Source organism: Eutrigla gurnardus (assembly GCF_963514095.1).
Source record: "Eutrigla gurnardus genome assembly, chromosome: 9".
Lineage (NCBI taxonomy): Eukaryota > Metazoa > Chordata > Actinopteri > Perciformes > Triglidae > Eutrigla > Eutrigla gurnardus.
Window position 1 is genome coordinate 7,074,076 of NC_139923.1, and position 13,155 is coordinate 7,087,230.

At 43.0% G+C, this 13,155-nt stretch overlaps 1 protein-coding gene across 3 annotated transcripts in view; it reads left to right on the forward strand.

The window, feature by feature from the left end:
• LOC311018464 (transcription factor SOX-6-like) overlaps positions 1–13,155 on the forward strand; it is a 109,325-nt gene that overhangs the window by 59,416 nt on the left and 36,754 nt on the right. For all 3 annotated transcript variants that reach the window (XM_084017459.1, XM_084017458.1, XM_084017460.1), the window contains 3 exons: positions 1,844–1,933; positions 9,027–9,199; positions 11,181–11,249. In XM_084017459.1, coding sequence (XP_083873585.1) covers positions 1,844–1,933; positions 9,027–9,199; positions 11,181–11,249 — 332 coding nt within the window. The remainder of the gene's footprint in view (positions 1–1,843; positions 1,934–9,026; positions 9,200–11,180; positions 11,250–13,155) is intronic.

Below are 13,155 nucleotides of genomic sequence, written 5' to 3' on the forward strand. Positions count from 1 at the left end.
GCTGAACGAGTGCACATCGGCGTCTTTTGGTCCTGTGATGAGAAAAAAAAAAGAACCTCTCTCTCTTCTTGACCCCATCCTCTGGCTCTACCGGCTGTAAATATCACCCGTTGAACTAACTATACACAAATACATATCCAGTGGAGCCACTTGTCCAGTAAATCTAAAAATAAAAGATTGGATGTGATCTGTTGTCTTAGTGGTGAGGAAATTGTATTAATTACCTTATTTTGCTGCTATGTGGACCATCTGGCTGGAAATACCCGCTGTTCTTTCCCCAAATATGGGAAATCACCAATTTTACTGTAGTTTTGAAGTTGTTTCTTTGACTTGTAGCTGCTGGCCTAGCTCGCTCCCTCGCTCCTTCCCTCCCTTACTCCCTCCCTCCCTCCCTCCCTCGCTGCCTTGGTCTCCCCCCCTTGTTTACATTGATCCCATGTGATCTGGCCGGCTGCATTAGCTTATTTACAACAATCATAATCCGACTGTAAACATGCAAGGCTTTAATGGACTCAATGAGGAAGTTGTGCACGACCCGGCGGACGGCATCTCTTGACCACACAATGGGCCCCATACGAGCAGACTAAATATTAAGGCACTCACAATAGGCCATGTGCCCTTATGAATGCCTATAGGGCCTTTTGTCAGGATCAAGGCTCCACAAATGAGCTATTGTCTGACTTAACAGTTCTAAATCAGGCAAGCCTTCAGGCGCATGTTTTTCACACAGCACCCAAGAATGTTTCCTTTTTGTGTGTGTGTGTGTGTGTGTGTGTGTGTGTGTGTGTGTGTGTGTGTGTGTGTGTGTGTGTGTGTGTGTGTGTGTGTGTGTGTGTGTGTGACATCCTTGGTGATGGAGGCTCCAGCAACGGGGCCCTGCGTGACCGTGACTCCATCTGCGAGGCGTCCGCTGGCATGAAAACACAAACTCCGGCGGAAGCAGGAGTGTTAGAAGGAGTGTGTGGACATGTGCATGTTTACACCAGAGAGCGGTTTCACACTCACACAGGTATCGCATACCTGAAAAATGGTGGGAAAGGTATTTTTTGAGAACAGTGTAGAAGCAAAAGTATTCATTACAGAACTGAGTGACTGCTGTCATTGTTTTCCATTTTATAAATAGATGTGTAGTTCAATAATGATAATGTAATAATGCATCATATGTTACAATATTCTCGTGAATGCAACATTAAATGAAAAAAAAAAGAATCGTCCACGGCCTCAAGAACGGCCCCTGGTAAATGTACGTAGTTAACAGCATGCATACTTTGTGCATATCTGTCTCTGTTTATGGAAAAGTCACACCCAAACACTCATGCTTGCACATGTGCAGATGTCTGTCTCTCTCTCTCTGCTACCCGCCTGATGAAGAATTGAAAAGTTCCCATTGTCTCAGTAAAGTTCACAGCAGGACTCCTATTGAACAAATGAGACCTTATGAATCCGGGACCACGTGTCTCTGATGTCTATAATCCTGAGGCTATGAGACACATTGTGAGAACCGGCCACAAATCAGAACAATCCAGACATTCTCAACTGCTCAGCTGGATGGCTGCTGGAATTTTATTTTTTTCAAATTATTAGAAATGGTCCCTTGTCCTCATTTTGTTTTTGAAATGTAAAAATTCACAGACATGGGTCCTTTTCTCTCTTGTTCTTTTCCCTCCGGCTTCTTCTTTTGCTTCTTTTCTTTTCCTGGTATGTCGTAAATCTGTGCATGTAGGTGTAACCGAATATCCTCAGGCATCAGTTTGGTTGATGTTGACTTTCATGGATTCACTGTGGATTGTTAAAAACAACAAAACATCAGAAGTAAAGGTGATTATTTTCTGTGTTTTTGTAGAGCCATCCTGCATGGAGCGGCTCCTCTCCAAGGAATGGAAGGAGCGCGTTGACCGCCTGAACGCCACTGAACTTCTGAGCGAGGTCAAAGGTGAGAACATCCACATCAAGGCCAGGAGCCAAATATGTACGACTACCACCAACTTCACTTTCACACCTGTAAACACGGAGTTGTCTGTCTGTCTGTATGTCTGCAGATCGTAAGCACTCTCTTAGAAATCAGGGCTCCAAGAGGGTTCCTTCCTGAAGGGCTGAGGTTCTGTGGTTGTTTTTTCTGGAACTAGTTTGATATGAGTTTGTCACATACACGACAGCGTGCAGGAACTAAGACGGCAAACTAGATGTCTGGCTAGTTAATAGAATGAGGAGTCAGTATCTGTTTGATATCCTTCCTTTTACTGCTGGTTTTCAAAGTTTTAATCATGAACAGAGAATGAGAATGCTTTTTTTAAGTGTTCCAACATTGTCTCCACTGATTTTGTCTCACTCTTCAAATAAAAGAAAAATATCAGACGCTGGCAGAAAAGGTGTAACTTGCCATGTAAGAAACGCTTTCTGTGTTCTGCAGGACGGTGTAACATTAGCCGCTAACAGCTCTGCACTCGAGCTCGTTCTCCGTGAGAGAAACCGTTTGTGATCTGACCCATATTTGGGTCAAGTGCTTGATCAAACTTTTCACATTTTCAAATTTAATTTTCTGTTAAATTTCTAAGTGTATAAGCCACAGATTTTGACATAACAATTCTTGTTGGGTTATGATGTTAACTGGATATGAGAAATAGATCAAGTAAGCCGTTTCAAGGCCGTTCAGTAGTTGACCTGCTTTCAGTGAACGTTGTGTCTGTTTCTACCTTCTGCTGGAGGTTTTTGCTTTGGTAATGGACTGAAGTGTTGATTTGATAATATAATACATAGTTTTAAAATGCGTATACAATTATTAAATGTTTTGATTAAATAACGATTTTTTTAGTTGAAACATTCTTTGAAATATATCACAGAATTGAATTCTACCTCTCCCATTACTTGTTCCCTCTCTCAAATCCAGCCCAGTCATCTTGAAAGAAATGTGGCCATCAAGGTTTTTACATCCTGTTAGAGCAAGAGCTGGAACGATCATTACAGAAACCATTAAGAAAGTCTCAGAGTGAGTGTGGGTGGTGATGGATGGGTCCATCAAACACAGGACTTTCACCCAAAAGGCCGCTGTTCATGTCCTGTGTGAATCCCAAAGTCAACATTGACTTTTCACTTGTTACGTTACTCTCTGTACGACAGTCCACTTCGTTTCGTTACCATTTTGCATGATACGAGGCTGATATGAAACATATTCATGAAACATATTTTTGGTTCAGAAACATCACATGCAACGTATCCTATAGCTAGAAAAAAGCTCTCAGCAAACTGTATCAGGGCTCAGTCCTCTCTCAAGCCCGACAAAAAACACGAGGAAAAGGCAAAAACTGCATTAAAGGCGTTTGATCAACGGGACTTTCTGCCCTGAGGCTAGCCTCTCAGGCAATACTGGCTTTCAACAGCTGCACAGGGAGTGGCACCACAGAACTCCACCAGGCAGTGTGTTTAACTTTACACACACTAAATCTTAATATCTTAACACACCACGTTGACTAGTGAGGCCTGTGTGGAGGCAACCTAGAAATTAGGTCTATAATTTGCAGCAACAATTATGTTTTGAGGCAAACATGCTGACGGTATAACATTTTTATCCTATTTTGACATATTGAGGACATATATTATGGTAAGAATCATTAAATGTATTGTTCATTGACAGCGTCTTTTATTTGTTTTCCGGCAAAACATTCAATCTTACAAAGCAACATTCACCTGCAGTGAGGACAGCGTTGTTTAACTTCTGGCACGGTGCATGCACATGTGTGCACGTTTCCATAGATAAACAAGACAGGGAACCTTGAACAGACGACATTCACAGCTCAGACTCATAGTTTACTGGCTGTTAAGATGCAAGAGATTTCTTTATTGTGATGAATCATAGATTGATGCGTCTTTTATTCAATGCAATAATAATGTAATTCAGTAGTGCTGCCAGTTAAAAGTTAGTATGACATTAGTTTTTCTATTACTTGTGTGCCAGAAAACCCTGTAATGATCTGGAGAGTTTCGGCGGGCGTGACCACAACCGAGACAACAGCGTGCTTGTCCTATACATGAAGTTGGAATGTGCAGTATATCAATTTCCTGTGTGTTAGTAGAAGACACTAATAACATGCATAAATATAGCATGGAGCAGTACATGCATGCACATAAAGGATCTCTCTCTCACACACACACACACACACACACACACACACACACACACACACACACACACACACACACACACACACACACACAGATGCCTCTGTTCGTCCAGCTGCGTCCCGACCAAAGAAATGCTATGATTGAATTCAAGCGTCGGACTCTTTTATTTCTCGACGGCTGACATGAAGCCCAGTGTGGCTGACCTAAATACGCAAACACAACAGTTGCTCTGTGTCTCCTCACACAACAACCTGAACCTATTTGTTCAGTCGCAGTTATTTTTAGTGTGAAGAAAACGGATGACCTCCTTTTTTCTTTTTTTCCCCTTTTTTTAACTCGGAACATTCATTAGGGCTCACAAATGCACTTCGACATGCGTGTAATGTGCATCATATATATATATATATATATATATATATATACACACACACACACACACACACACACAGTATATAATATATTGTTACTTATCCAGGGAAGTCTTTTATGGATTTTAACTCCAACCTGTCTAACTGTTGCACCCACAAACACCTGGGATTGTGCCCAGGATGACTCCTCCTGCAAACAACCGTCTGCTCTGAGGGAAACAAAACCAAACAAACTAGAACATCAGCTCATGTTTTGCTGATATTGTTATGAGGGTGCTGAATTGAAAGAGGACTCATATACATATACATATACAGTTATATTTACATATTATATTCATGAATTCAGTTCATTCTTCTGTCCAAATACATCAGGTAGCATTTTTGTTTTCATTTTCATGATTTAGATTTTGGGCTTTCTGCGGAGGCATATAAGGTAGAGTGACAGCAATGATGCACCAGCATTGATGATGACAAATGATAAAACACAGCTGAAGTAAAGGCAGGTCCTAAAACATAATATTTGCAAAGATGTAAACATCCACAACCTTATCTCTACTTATATAAATGTTAAGATAAAACATGTAGATAACATTGTATGTGTTTTGAATAGAGATACACGTGCAAATACATTGATAAAACTTCAAGCTGCTATTACTGTCCAATACTTTGGTTTCCACATTTTATAAGTTCTTGCATTTACATTTTTTTTTAAAAGTAAGACAAGCTTCTAAGAACAGATGGAAAGAAAGCGTGTGAGGTGCAGCAGCTGGCACATCTGGCACCAATAGTTATATTGAAATTGAAGAGTCATTTAAATCAGGCGTCTCAGCCACTGCAACATTTGTTTCCATGTACATGCTAGACTGCAGAAGTGAGCTGTTACAGTAAAGTAAAGGTGATATCTTTGTGTCTCTCCCCCGGGGAGAGCCTGACACTTGTTTTGACAAAATAGTGACCGTGTTTGTCTCGGGTCCCGTGGGCTGATGGGAAGTCAAGTGTCAGAGTGTTTGTTGTGGTGTGACACTGACACGAAGGTTTTCGTCATCCAGAGGAATGCTGGGAGTTTGGCGCACAGATGAAAAGTGATGGTTTGGCAGAAGCCCAAGGAGTCACGACGTGTGATATTGTGAGTGGGTGATGTGTTTATATGTGTGTCACTGTGTGTGTGTGTGTGTGTGTGTGTGTGTGTGTGTGTGTGTGTGTGTGTGTGTGTGTGTGTGTGTGTGTGTGTGTGTGTGTGTGTGTGTGTGTTATTATGTATGTTTGTATGGAGGAAGTGGCTGGGACAAGATTTTGTCATATATTGTCTGACTCCACGTAGTTAACATATAATTGAAAGATATTAAAACACAATTATCCATCCATAAAAAAAGATTCTGTAAAAACACTCACACATTCTCACACTAGACTCACTTCACACTGACAAAAAAATAATTTAAATAAGGTAATGCAATAAAGAATATGTCTGAAGAGAACCAAAATCTCCAAATTTGGTAATTTATACTTTTTCAGATCACCTAAAACTAAAATCATATTGAAAACGTGTCTCTCTGGATCGGTCAAACCCAGCAATGTCTTAAGCCTAATAAACCACATAAAACCACACAAACGTTTTCTCAAGCTCATTAAAAGTTGACGTGTTGGAGATACATATTTGTTTTCAGAATAAACTGCAATAATTCAAAGCACCACAAGTAAAACTATAGAGGAATAAAAGTACATTCAAAGAAAATGAATACCATAAAACACAAATGTGGAGTTTATAAAAATACATCACATACAGTCTCATACATGCAGAGATCAGTGGGAGTGGAAATGTGGATTAATACCTGTGACATTGATTAGCATTGTTTAGTACATATTCTACTGTAGCAACGCTGCTTTATGACTTTGTGATACGTTGCGATACATTTAAAGAATCTGGGTTTGATTCCCAACAGCCTGTAACCAGTAACAACGAACAAACGGCTCAAGCGAAGTCAACGTTTTGTCACGGTGCTCCAGTCAGACGGAGTGAGAACGCAGTTAATGGCTTTCTTCTTGGCCGGAGCCCTCAGCAGGTGTCGGAGTAATCCTGACGGATGGAAAACAGAAAAAAAAAGGTCTGAAATGACTCTTGATGCCAGAAACGTAATCCACGAGGATGAATCATGGAGCTGTAATCTCTGCTGTTGCTCTTACACAATAGACTTCACTGCGAGGAAGCCTGTGGAAGAATCTGTGTGTGTTTGAAAATGTGACAGCGTTCTAAAGTATCCATCGGTGTGCCAAGACTGACTTGGTCAAAGAGAATTAGAGAGGAGTGAAGGAGGGAGGAGATGAGAGCAGAGGGGACGAGAGAGGAGGTGACGAAGAGAGGAGAAGAGGGAGGTGAAGGAGAGAAGGAGAAAAGACAAATAAGAGATTAAAGAGAGAGTATCATAGCAGGGTTGGAGGTGTTGAGAAGAGGAGGAGAGTTAAGAGTGGAGGAGAGAGAGAAACGCGTATAGGGAAGAGGAGGAGAGGAAGAAAAGATAAAGAAAGGAGAGAAGAGGATGAGAGGTGGAATCACAAGAGCAGAGGATAAAGAGACCAAACAGGAGGAGGGGGGGGAGGAGGAGGGGAGAATCTGGACTTGTAACTGATGGGGAGGTTGTTTGGGGAAAACCCAAAAGAGACAGAATGAAAGCGTGAAAAAAGAGAGACAAGAAGAAGAGAATGTTGCTTTTGATACAGGGGTGCTGAGGGGTAATTTCTCTGTGAGTGTGTCCATGTCTCTGTGTGTGTGTGTGTGTGTGTCTGTGTGTGTGTGTGTGTGTGTGTGTGTGGGCGGGGGGTGGGGGGTCTGGGGTACAATAAGGGCCTGACAAGACTACAATGGAGACTGTTAGTATGCAGGTAGTGTTGGGGCCACCCTGCAATCTCCCTACATGGCCCCAGGGCAAGACCTTACACACACACACACACACACACACACACACACACACACACACACAGACACAACACACACACACACACACACACACACACACACACACACACGCACACAACACAGACACACACACACACACACACACACACACACACACACACACACACGCACACAACACAGACACACACACACACAACACACACACACACACACACACAACACAGACACACACACACACACACGCACACAAACATACACAAAGCTCAAGAACTTCTAAACAAGGTAAACTTCAGTCGGTGTGGGTGTGTACATGTTTATAGACACATAGATACACACATACCGGTACTCAAGATGAGCCTGCATGTGTGTATGTTTGTACACAATCAAACAATAAAGAAATCACACGCCGATACAGAAAATCAACAGCAGGTCATGGTTTTGGCCATGAGTGGAAAGCACTAAACTGGAAGAATATACTAGATGTAACAACAATGGATCCAGGGTCAGGGAGGGTGCTGCCTGTACTGTACGTTACTCCTCGGAGGGATCGAGGGAACCTGCTGGAGAATCAAATTAACCTTCCTACATTCAACACGGATTCAAGGCATTCATACACGGGTCTATTCTGCAGTCACAAGCAGCAACGCCGGTTGGAGTGCCTTTGCTTTGTAAGACTCACAAAGCTTTTATTTTATATCACAGGCTGTATGGCTGTCAGCTGACATGTCACGTCCAATTGGAGCAATGCAGGTGAACACTTCTCGCTATGCTGAGAAGTTCCAACACCCACCTTGTATGCTATGTTTACAATCATGGAGGCAAACTCATTAACATATGCCATAATGAGGATTGCTGTATCAGCCAGAAGCCACCACATTTGAGATTTTACAGCCAATTATTTTCCTCTGGGATCTGATGAAGCAAAAATAAACAACAAAAACCCACCTAAAGAGGTGGAGTCGGTTTCTAAACTGAGGAGTAAATACACAGATCATAGAGGGAGTTTGAGGTGAGATAATGCTGCTATGTGTTGTGTTGTGGGCTGCAGTGCACACAGCCAGTCTTCCTAGCGTCGGCCCTAAAACCGAAAAGAATGTCTACATCGTAAACCTGACACGAAGCGTGTGACAGCTACTTCTTTCCAGCAGTTAGCTCAAAGTGATTTTATTGTTCTCCTGTGCAGACACTAAGTGGTAAACACTGATGACATGTAGAGACAAGACAGAGGATAATGAGTAGTAAGATGGAACTGCAAACCAGATGATTTATGACAATTTGGGGCATGGGAGTTTCTCCAGTTTGTCTCGTTCTTTGCATACGTTGGATTTGTTTTGGTTGGGTTTTTTTTGTGGAGCCACTTGTTGAAGTTAGTTTGGTTCCTAAAAGTCACAAACAGTCACAATCCCCGAATTTCTTAATGTTTTTTTCTGCAAGTTTGTTTTTACAATTACCAGAACCAGTGTATTTATGACGTTCAAAGAGGGCACAGCTGGACTAGAAGGGAACCAGTCCATGCAGTGTTAATGCAATCCTCTAGCAACGAACAAACCAGGGAATTACACACTATCTTCGAACAATAACTATATCGGTGTCAGCATTTAACCCATCCTTCTCCTGTACCTGTCCAGGGACGCCCGAGTCGCTGGAGGAGAAGGAGCACCAGCTCTCCACCATGATCGGTCAGCTGATAAGTCTGAGGGAGCAGCTCCTCTCCGCCCACGACGAGCAGAAAAAGATGGCCGCCTCACAGCTGGAGAAGCAGAGGCAACAGATGGAGCTGGCCAGGCAGCAGCAGGAGCAGGTAGGGAGGGTCCGACGGCGTTGCCTATTAGCTCACTCACTCGGGTGCTGAGAGTTGGGGATGCAAGTCCAACAGGCTGAGAACAAACAGAAGATGGGACAGTTTTAATACACTTCAGAAAAAGTGTTAGTAAGGAAAAAACGCACCCTTTAATATGAAGCAGTCTGCAAGTACATTTATGCAGCTTTTTGCAAGAATAAAAAGCCTGATTAAGAAATATAATTTCATGAACCGGAATTTTGTTTACACCCCAAATTTTCTACGCTGACAGTCATCTTGTGAGCACCAAGATGTGTCACACAACCCCCATTGTTTGGATAAAATGCTTAAGTCGGAGGTGTGTACCTGTATGATTCATGTTGGACTTCTAGTGATGCTGCTGCGTTCCCGGGAGGTTGCTTTGTAAAATGTCATCTTAACTGAAATGATGGCAGCCAAAACTTTCACAATAAAAGAGAATACACGCGTGTGTGTGTGTGTGTGTGTGTGTGTGTCGTCAGGTGTCGGACACAGAAACATTAGCGTGTGACAGAGAAAGGCTGAGCCTCAGCATGGAGGCGTTTAGGTGAGCTGCCTCTTTGTTTGCCGACATGTTACTGTAGGTGGACGTGCGACAGGCTCTGTCGGGACAAGTCCACACCTCCCATCACAACACATTCCACCTTTCACAGCTCCACAAAGGAACGGGGAAGATGGAGAGAGTGAAAAGAAAAGACGGATTCCAATATCAGCCAGTCATTTGGCTGTTGAGACTTGATAGGATAATGCCCTACAGACAAACCCTAAGAAATCTGCCTTTAATGAAATATGACATGTGTGCAAATGGGGCGCCGCCTCCCATTCAGCAGCCTGTAATTACATTTCAGAATAAATACACTAAATGACTTCTCGGGAAGACAGAAAGGCAGCTGCTTTACTTCTCTGGCGAAGAGTGGGCGGGATCAAATAAATGACGTGCTGCCCCTTTAAGAATTTGAACCTTGCGTAACTGGCCGGTCCTAGCTGCCCATCACTGGCCGAGACTTTTCCCTTCAATGATGACAGATGTTTTAAAAAAAATCTGAAATAACTATGATCGCCGTGGTTGTTGATGAGCGTTGTGTGTGTGTGTGTGTGTGTGTGTGTGTGTGTGTGTGATTGGCGGGGGGATCCAGAGGCATGCTGGGTGTTGTTGGTTTCCTAGTAAACATGTCAGTCTCACAGATTCAGTGTCAGTTAAGAGAGTTGTCAGAAACTCACCATGCTGCTCTTGAATGCAGCGTGACCATTAACCTGCCGCATCACGTCAGATTCATGCCTCACCATTGTTAAACATGTTTGCCTTTATTAATATTGCATTCAAGTATTCTCTTTTAGTCTCTCTCTCTCTCTCTCTCTCTCTCTCTCTCTCTCTCTCTCTCTCTCTCTCTCTTATTCAATGTTAAAATGTGTTGTTTGTGTTTTACCAATTTTCCCTCCAACAAAATGACCGAGTTTTTAAAAAGACACAGATGGGCTGTAATTGGTTTTACCCAGATTTTAATGTCCGACATGCATTCAAAAGTTGTTTCTTGCAACGATACCATGGTCTTCACCACATGTTTATTAAAAATAATGAAACAACAACAACTTGTTAAAGAACAGCAGATTGTCTGAACTTCAGATGGTATATTTTTCATCTTAATTCCATCCTGCAAAATCCTTCTTGGTCACATGTGGGACGTGGCTGTTGCAGATTTAATGCCCAGACAACCCAGCTGTCTGGGGTCATCAGTTCTGTGTGCAGATTCTTCTATTATTGATCAAGTAAAGTAGATTTTCTCCTATTTAAAACAAAATGAAAAGAAAAGACACGACTTATTCTTAATCTTGTCAGAATCATGGAACACATTGATGGATTTATTACCATTTTGACGCTCTTTCTCTTTGTGTGTGTGTGTGTGTGTGTGTGTGTGTGTGTGTGTGTGTGTGTGTGTGTGTGTGTGTGTGTGTGTGTGTGCAGATCACCAGACAACAGCAGCAGCTCCTGCAGCAGCAGCACAAGATAAACATTCTCCAACAACAGATCCAGGTTAGTAGGCAGACATGCCTCCCAACTACACACACACACACACACACACACACACACACACACACACACACACACACACACACACACACACACACACACACTTCTTCTGGTCATTCCTCACATATTTAAGTTGACTCCTGCCCTCTGCAGACTCCCCTCATGTCTTCCCCATCGTCTCTCTCCCTTGCTGTGTCTGTTTGTCTTGTGTTGTCCGACTGGATGAGCTGAAGAGGTCATTTTCCTCGGGTCCCATTATTATTGAGACATGTGTGATTGGAAAACAACAATAATATGAGAGGTCGCGACCTTTTCATTTAAGGTTTGCCTACTATTGAGAGGTATGCCTGTTACGCCACAACAGCATTCCTACACACACTCACACACACACACACACTCACACACACACACTCTAACACACAACGGTGACCCAGTAATTGCCCTGGTTATGGCCGGATCATTTACATTGATCCACCAGCCGTCGATATCCCAGCATCCTCTACAGGCTTCCTCCTACTCCTTCCCTCCTCCAGTTGTCTATTTAACAAGCGTTCCCTCCGGCTTTCCGTCTCCATCGAACGCTCTATGTTGCTCAGCAGCTCGTGTTACGCCTCTGCCGCTCCTCCTTTCTGCTTTCATGCATCAAGCCCATAACAATGAAGTGCAAATAAAAAAGCTTGAGAGGTTAAACAGTATGTATATTATTAGAGAGACACATACTGTTAGAAAAAGTATTCCTTCCTGTTCCATTCACACATCTTATTGATCCCCGATTCCATTTGTTTCCTTTTCTTCTCCCTCTCTGCTTCCGACATCTGTTTCTTCCACCTGATGCTGGTAATTCCTGCCCTGCATACACATAATTCTCACCAAGAAATTACCACCATCTGCAAGGCCAAATGCTGGTAAACGTGCAAGCTGTGGCTCAGAGCCATGTTGGAAGTTAACCAGCTTGTATTTCACTGCTTTTCATTCTTTTAAGTGGTTGGATTGCTGCTGAATTAAATCGGCTCGTGAGATAACCTGAATCCACTGTGACCAGTTGAGTCTCGTCCCGTAGACCCGTTTACCCCCCACGGGGCCCAAGCTTTGGATCTCCCTTTGCTTCGGAGGTGTGATCTAGTTAACGAGAGCTTGTTCCCCCCTCCTCCTCTTCTTCTCCTGCTTTTTTATGACGAGCTCCCACCCTTGGATCTTAATAAAGCTCGGATCGGACTTCATTAGGCCTCCGAGCCCCAGGGGAGAGCGAGACCATAAAACCCGGCTCCTGCTCGGTTCCTCTTCCATGCTGCGAAGCGTGGATACTGTGTCATGTTTGGTTTTGAGGATGAATGGACGTGCAGAAAATAGCTCTTGAGAGCAGCAGGTCATCATGTCGAGAGCTTCAGAAGCTTCTGCTGTAAAATCAGGAGGAAACCGATTCCACTCCATCTTTTGTTTCAGACTTATTTCCTACGTTAAACTGAAGTCAAAATGCTCAGAATTGCTTCAATCTGCTATTAAGTAAAGGTAGAGAGAGACCAAAACAAAGAAATAGTTTTCATCACGAAGCTGCTAAATATTATATGCATCACAGCTGGATGTGTGTCGTTTTATTTTTAAAACAATGGCATTTCTTAGTGAAGGAACCCGGCTTATAGGGAGCATATGGTCTATCTACTGTACGGAGGTTTAGAATTATTGTGGCTGAGCTCCAGGGCTTAGTCACTGGAGTACGGGCTGTTTACGCTGTGTTGGCTTTAAACACACAGGCAGCGCTGCACCGGTCTGTTTCCACTTATCAAATCCAGACCTGAGCTCCTCTCAGGCCAATACTCTGAGGAGCTGACCAAATGCTACTGTTTCAGCTGAAGAGAGCAGGCCTCAGTGTGGTAAAGCCACTATTTAGAAGTGCTGTTCATATCTTAAT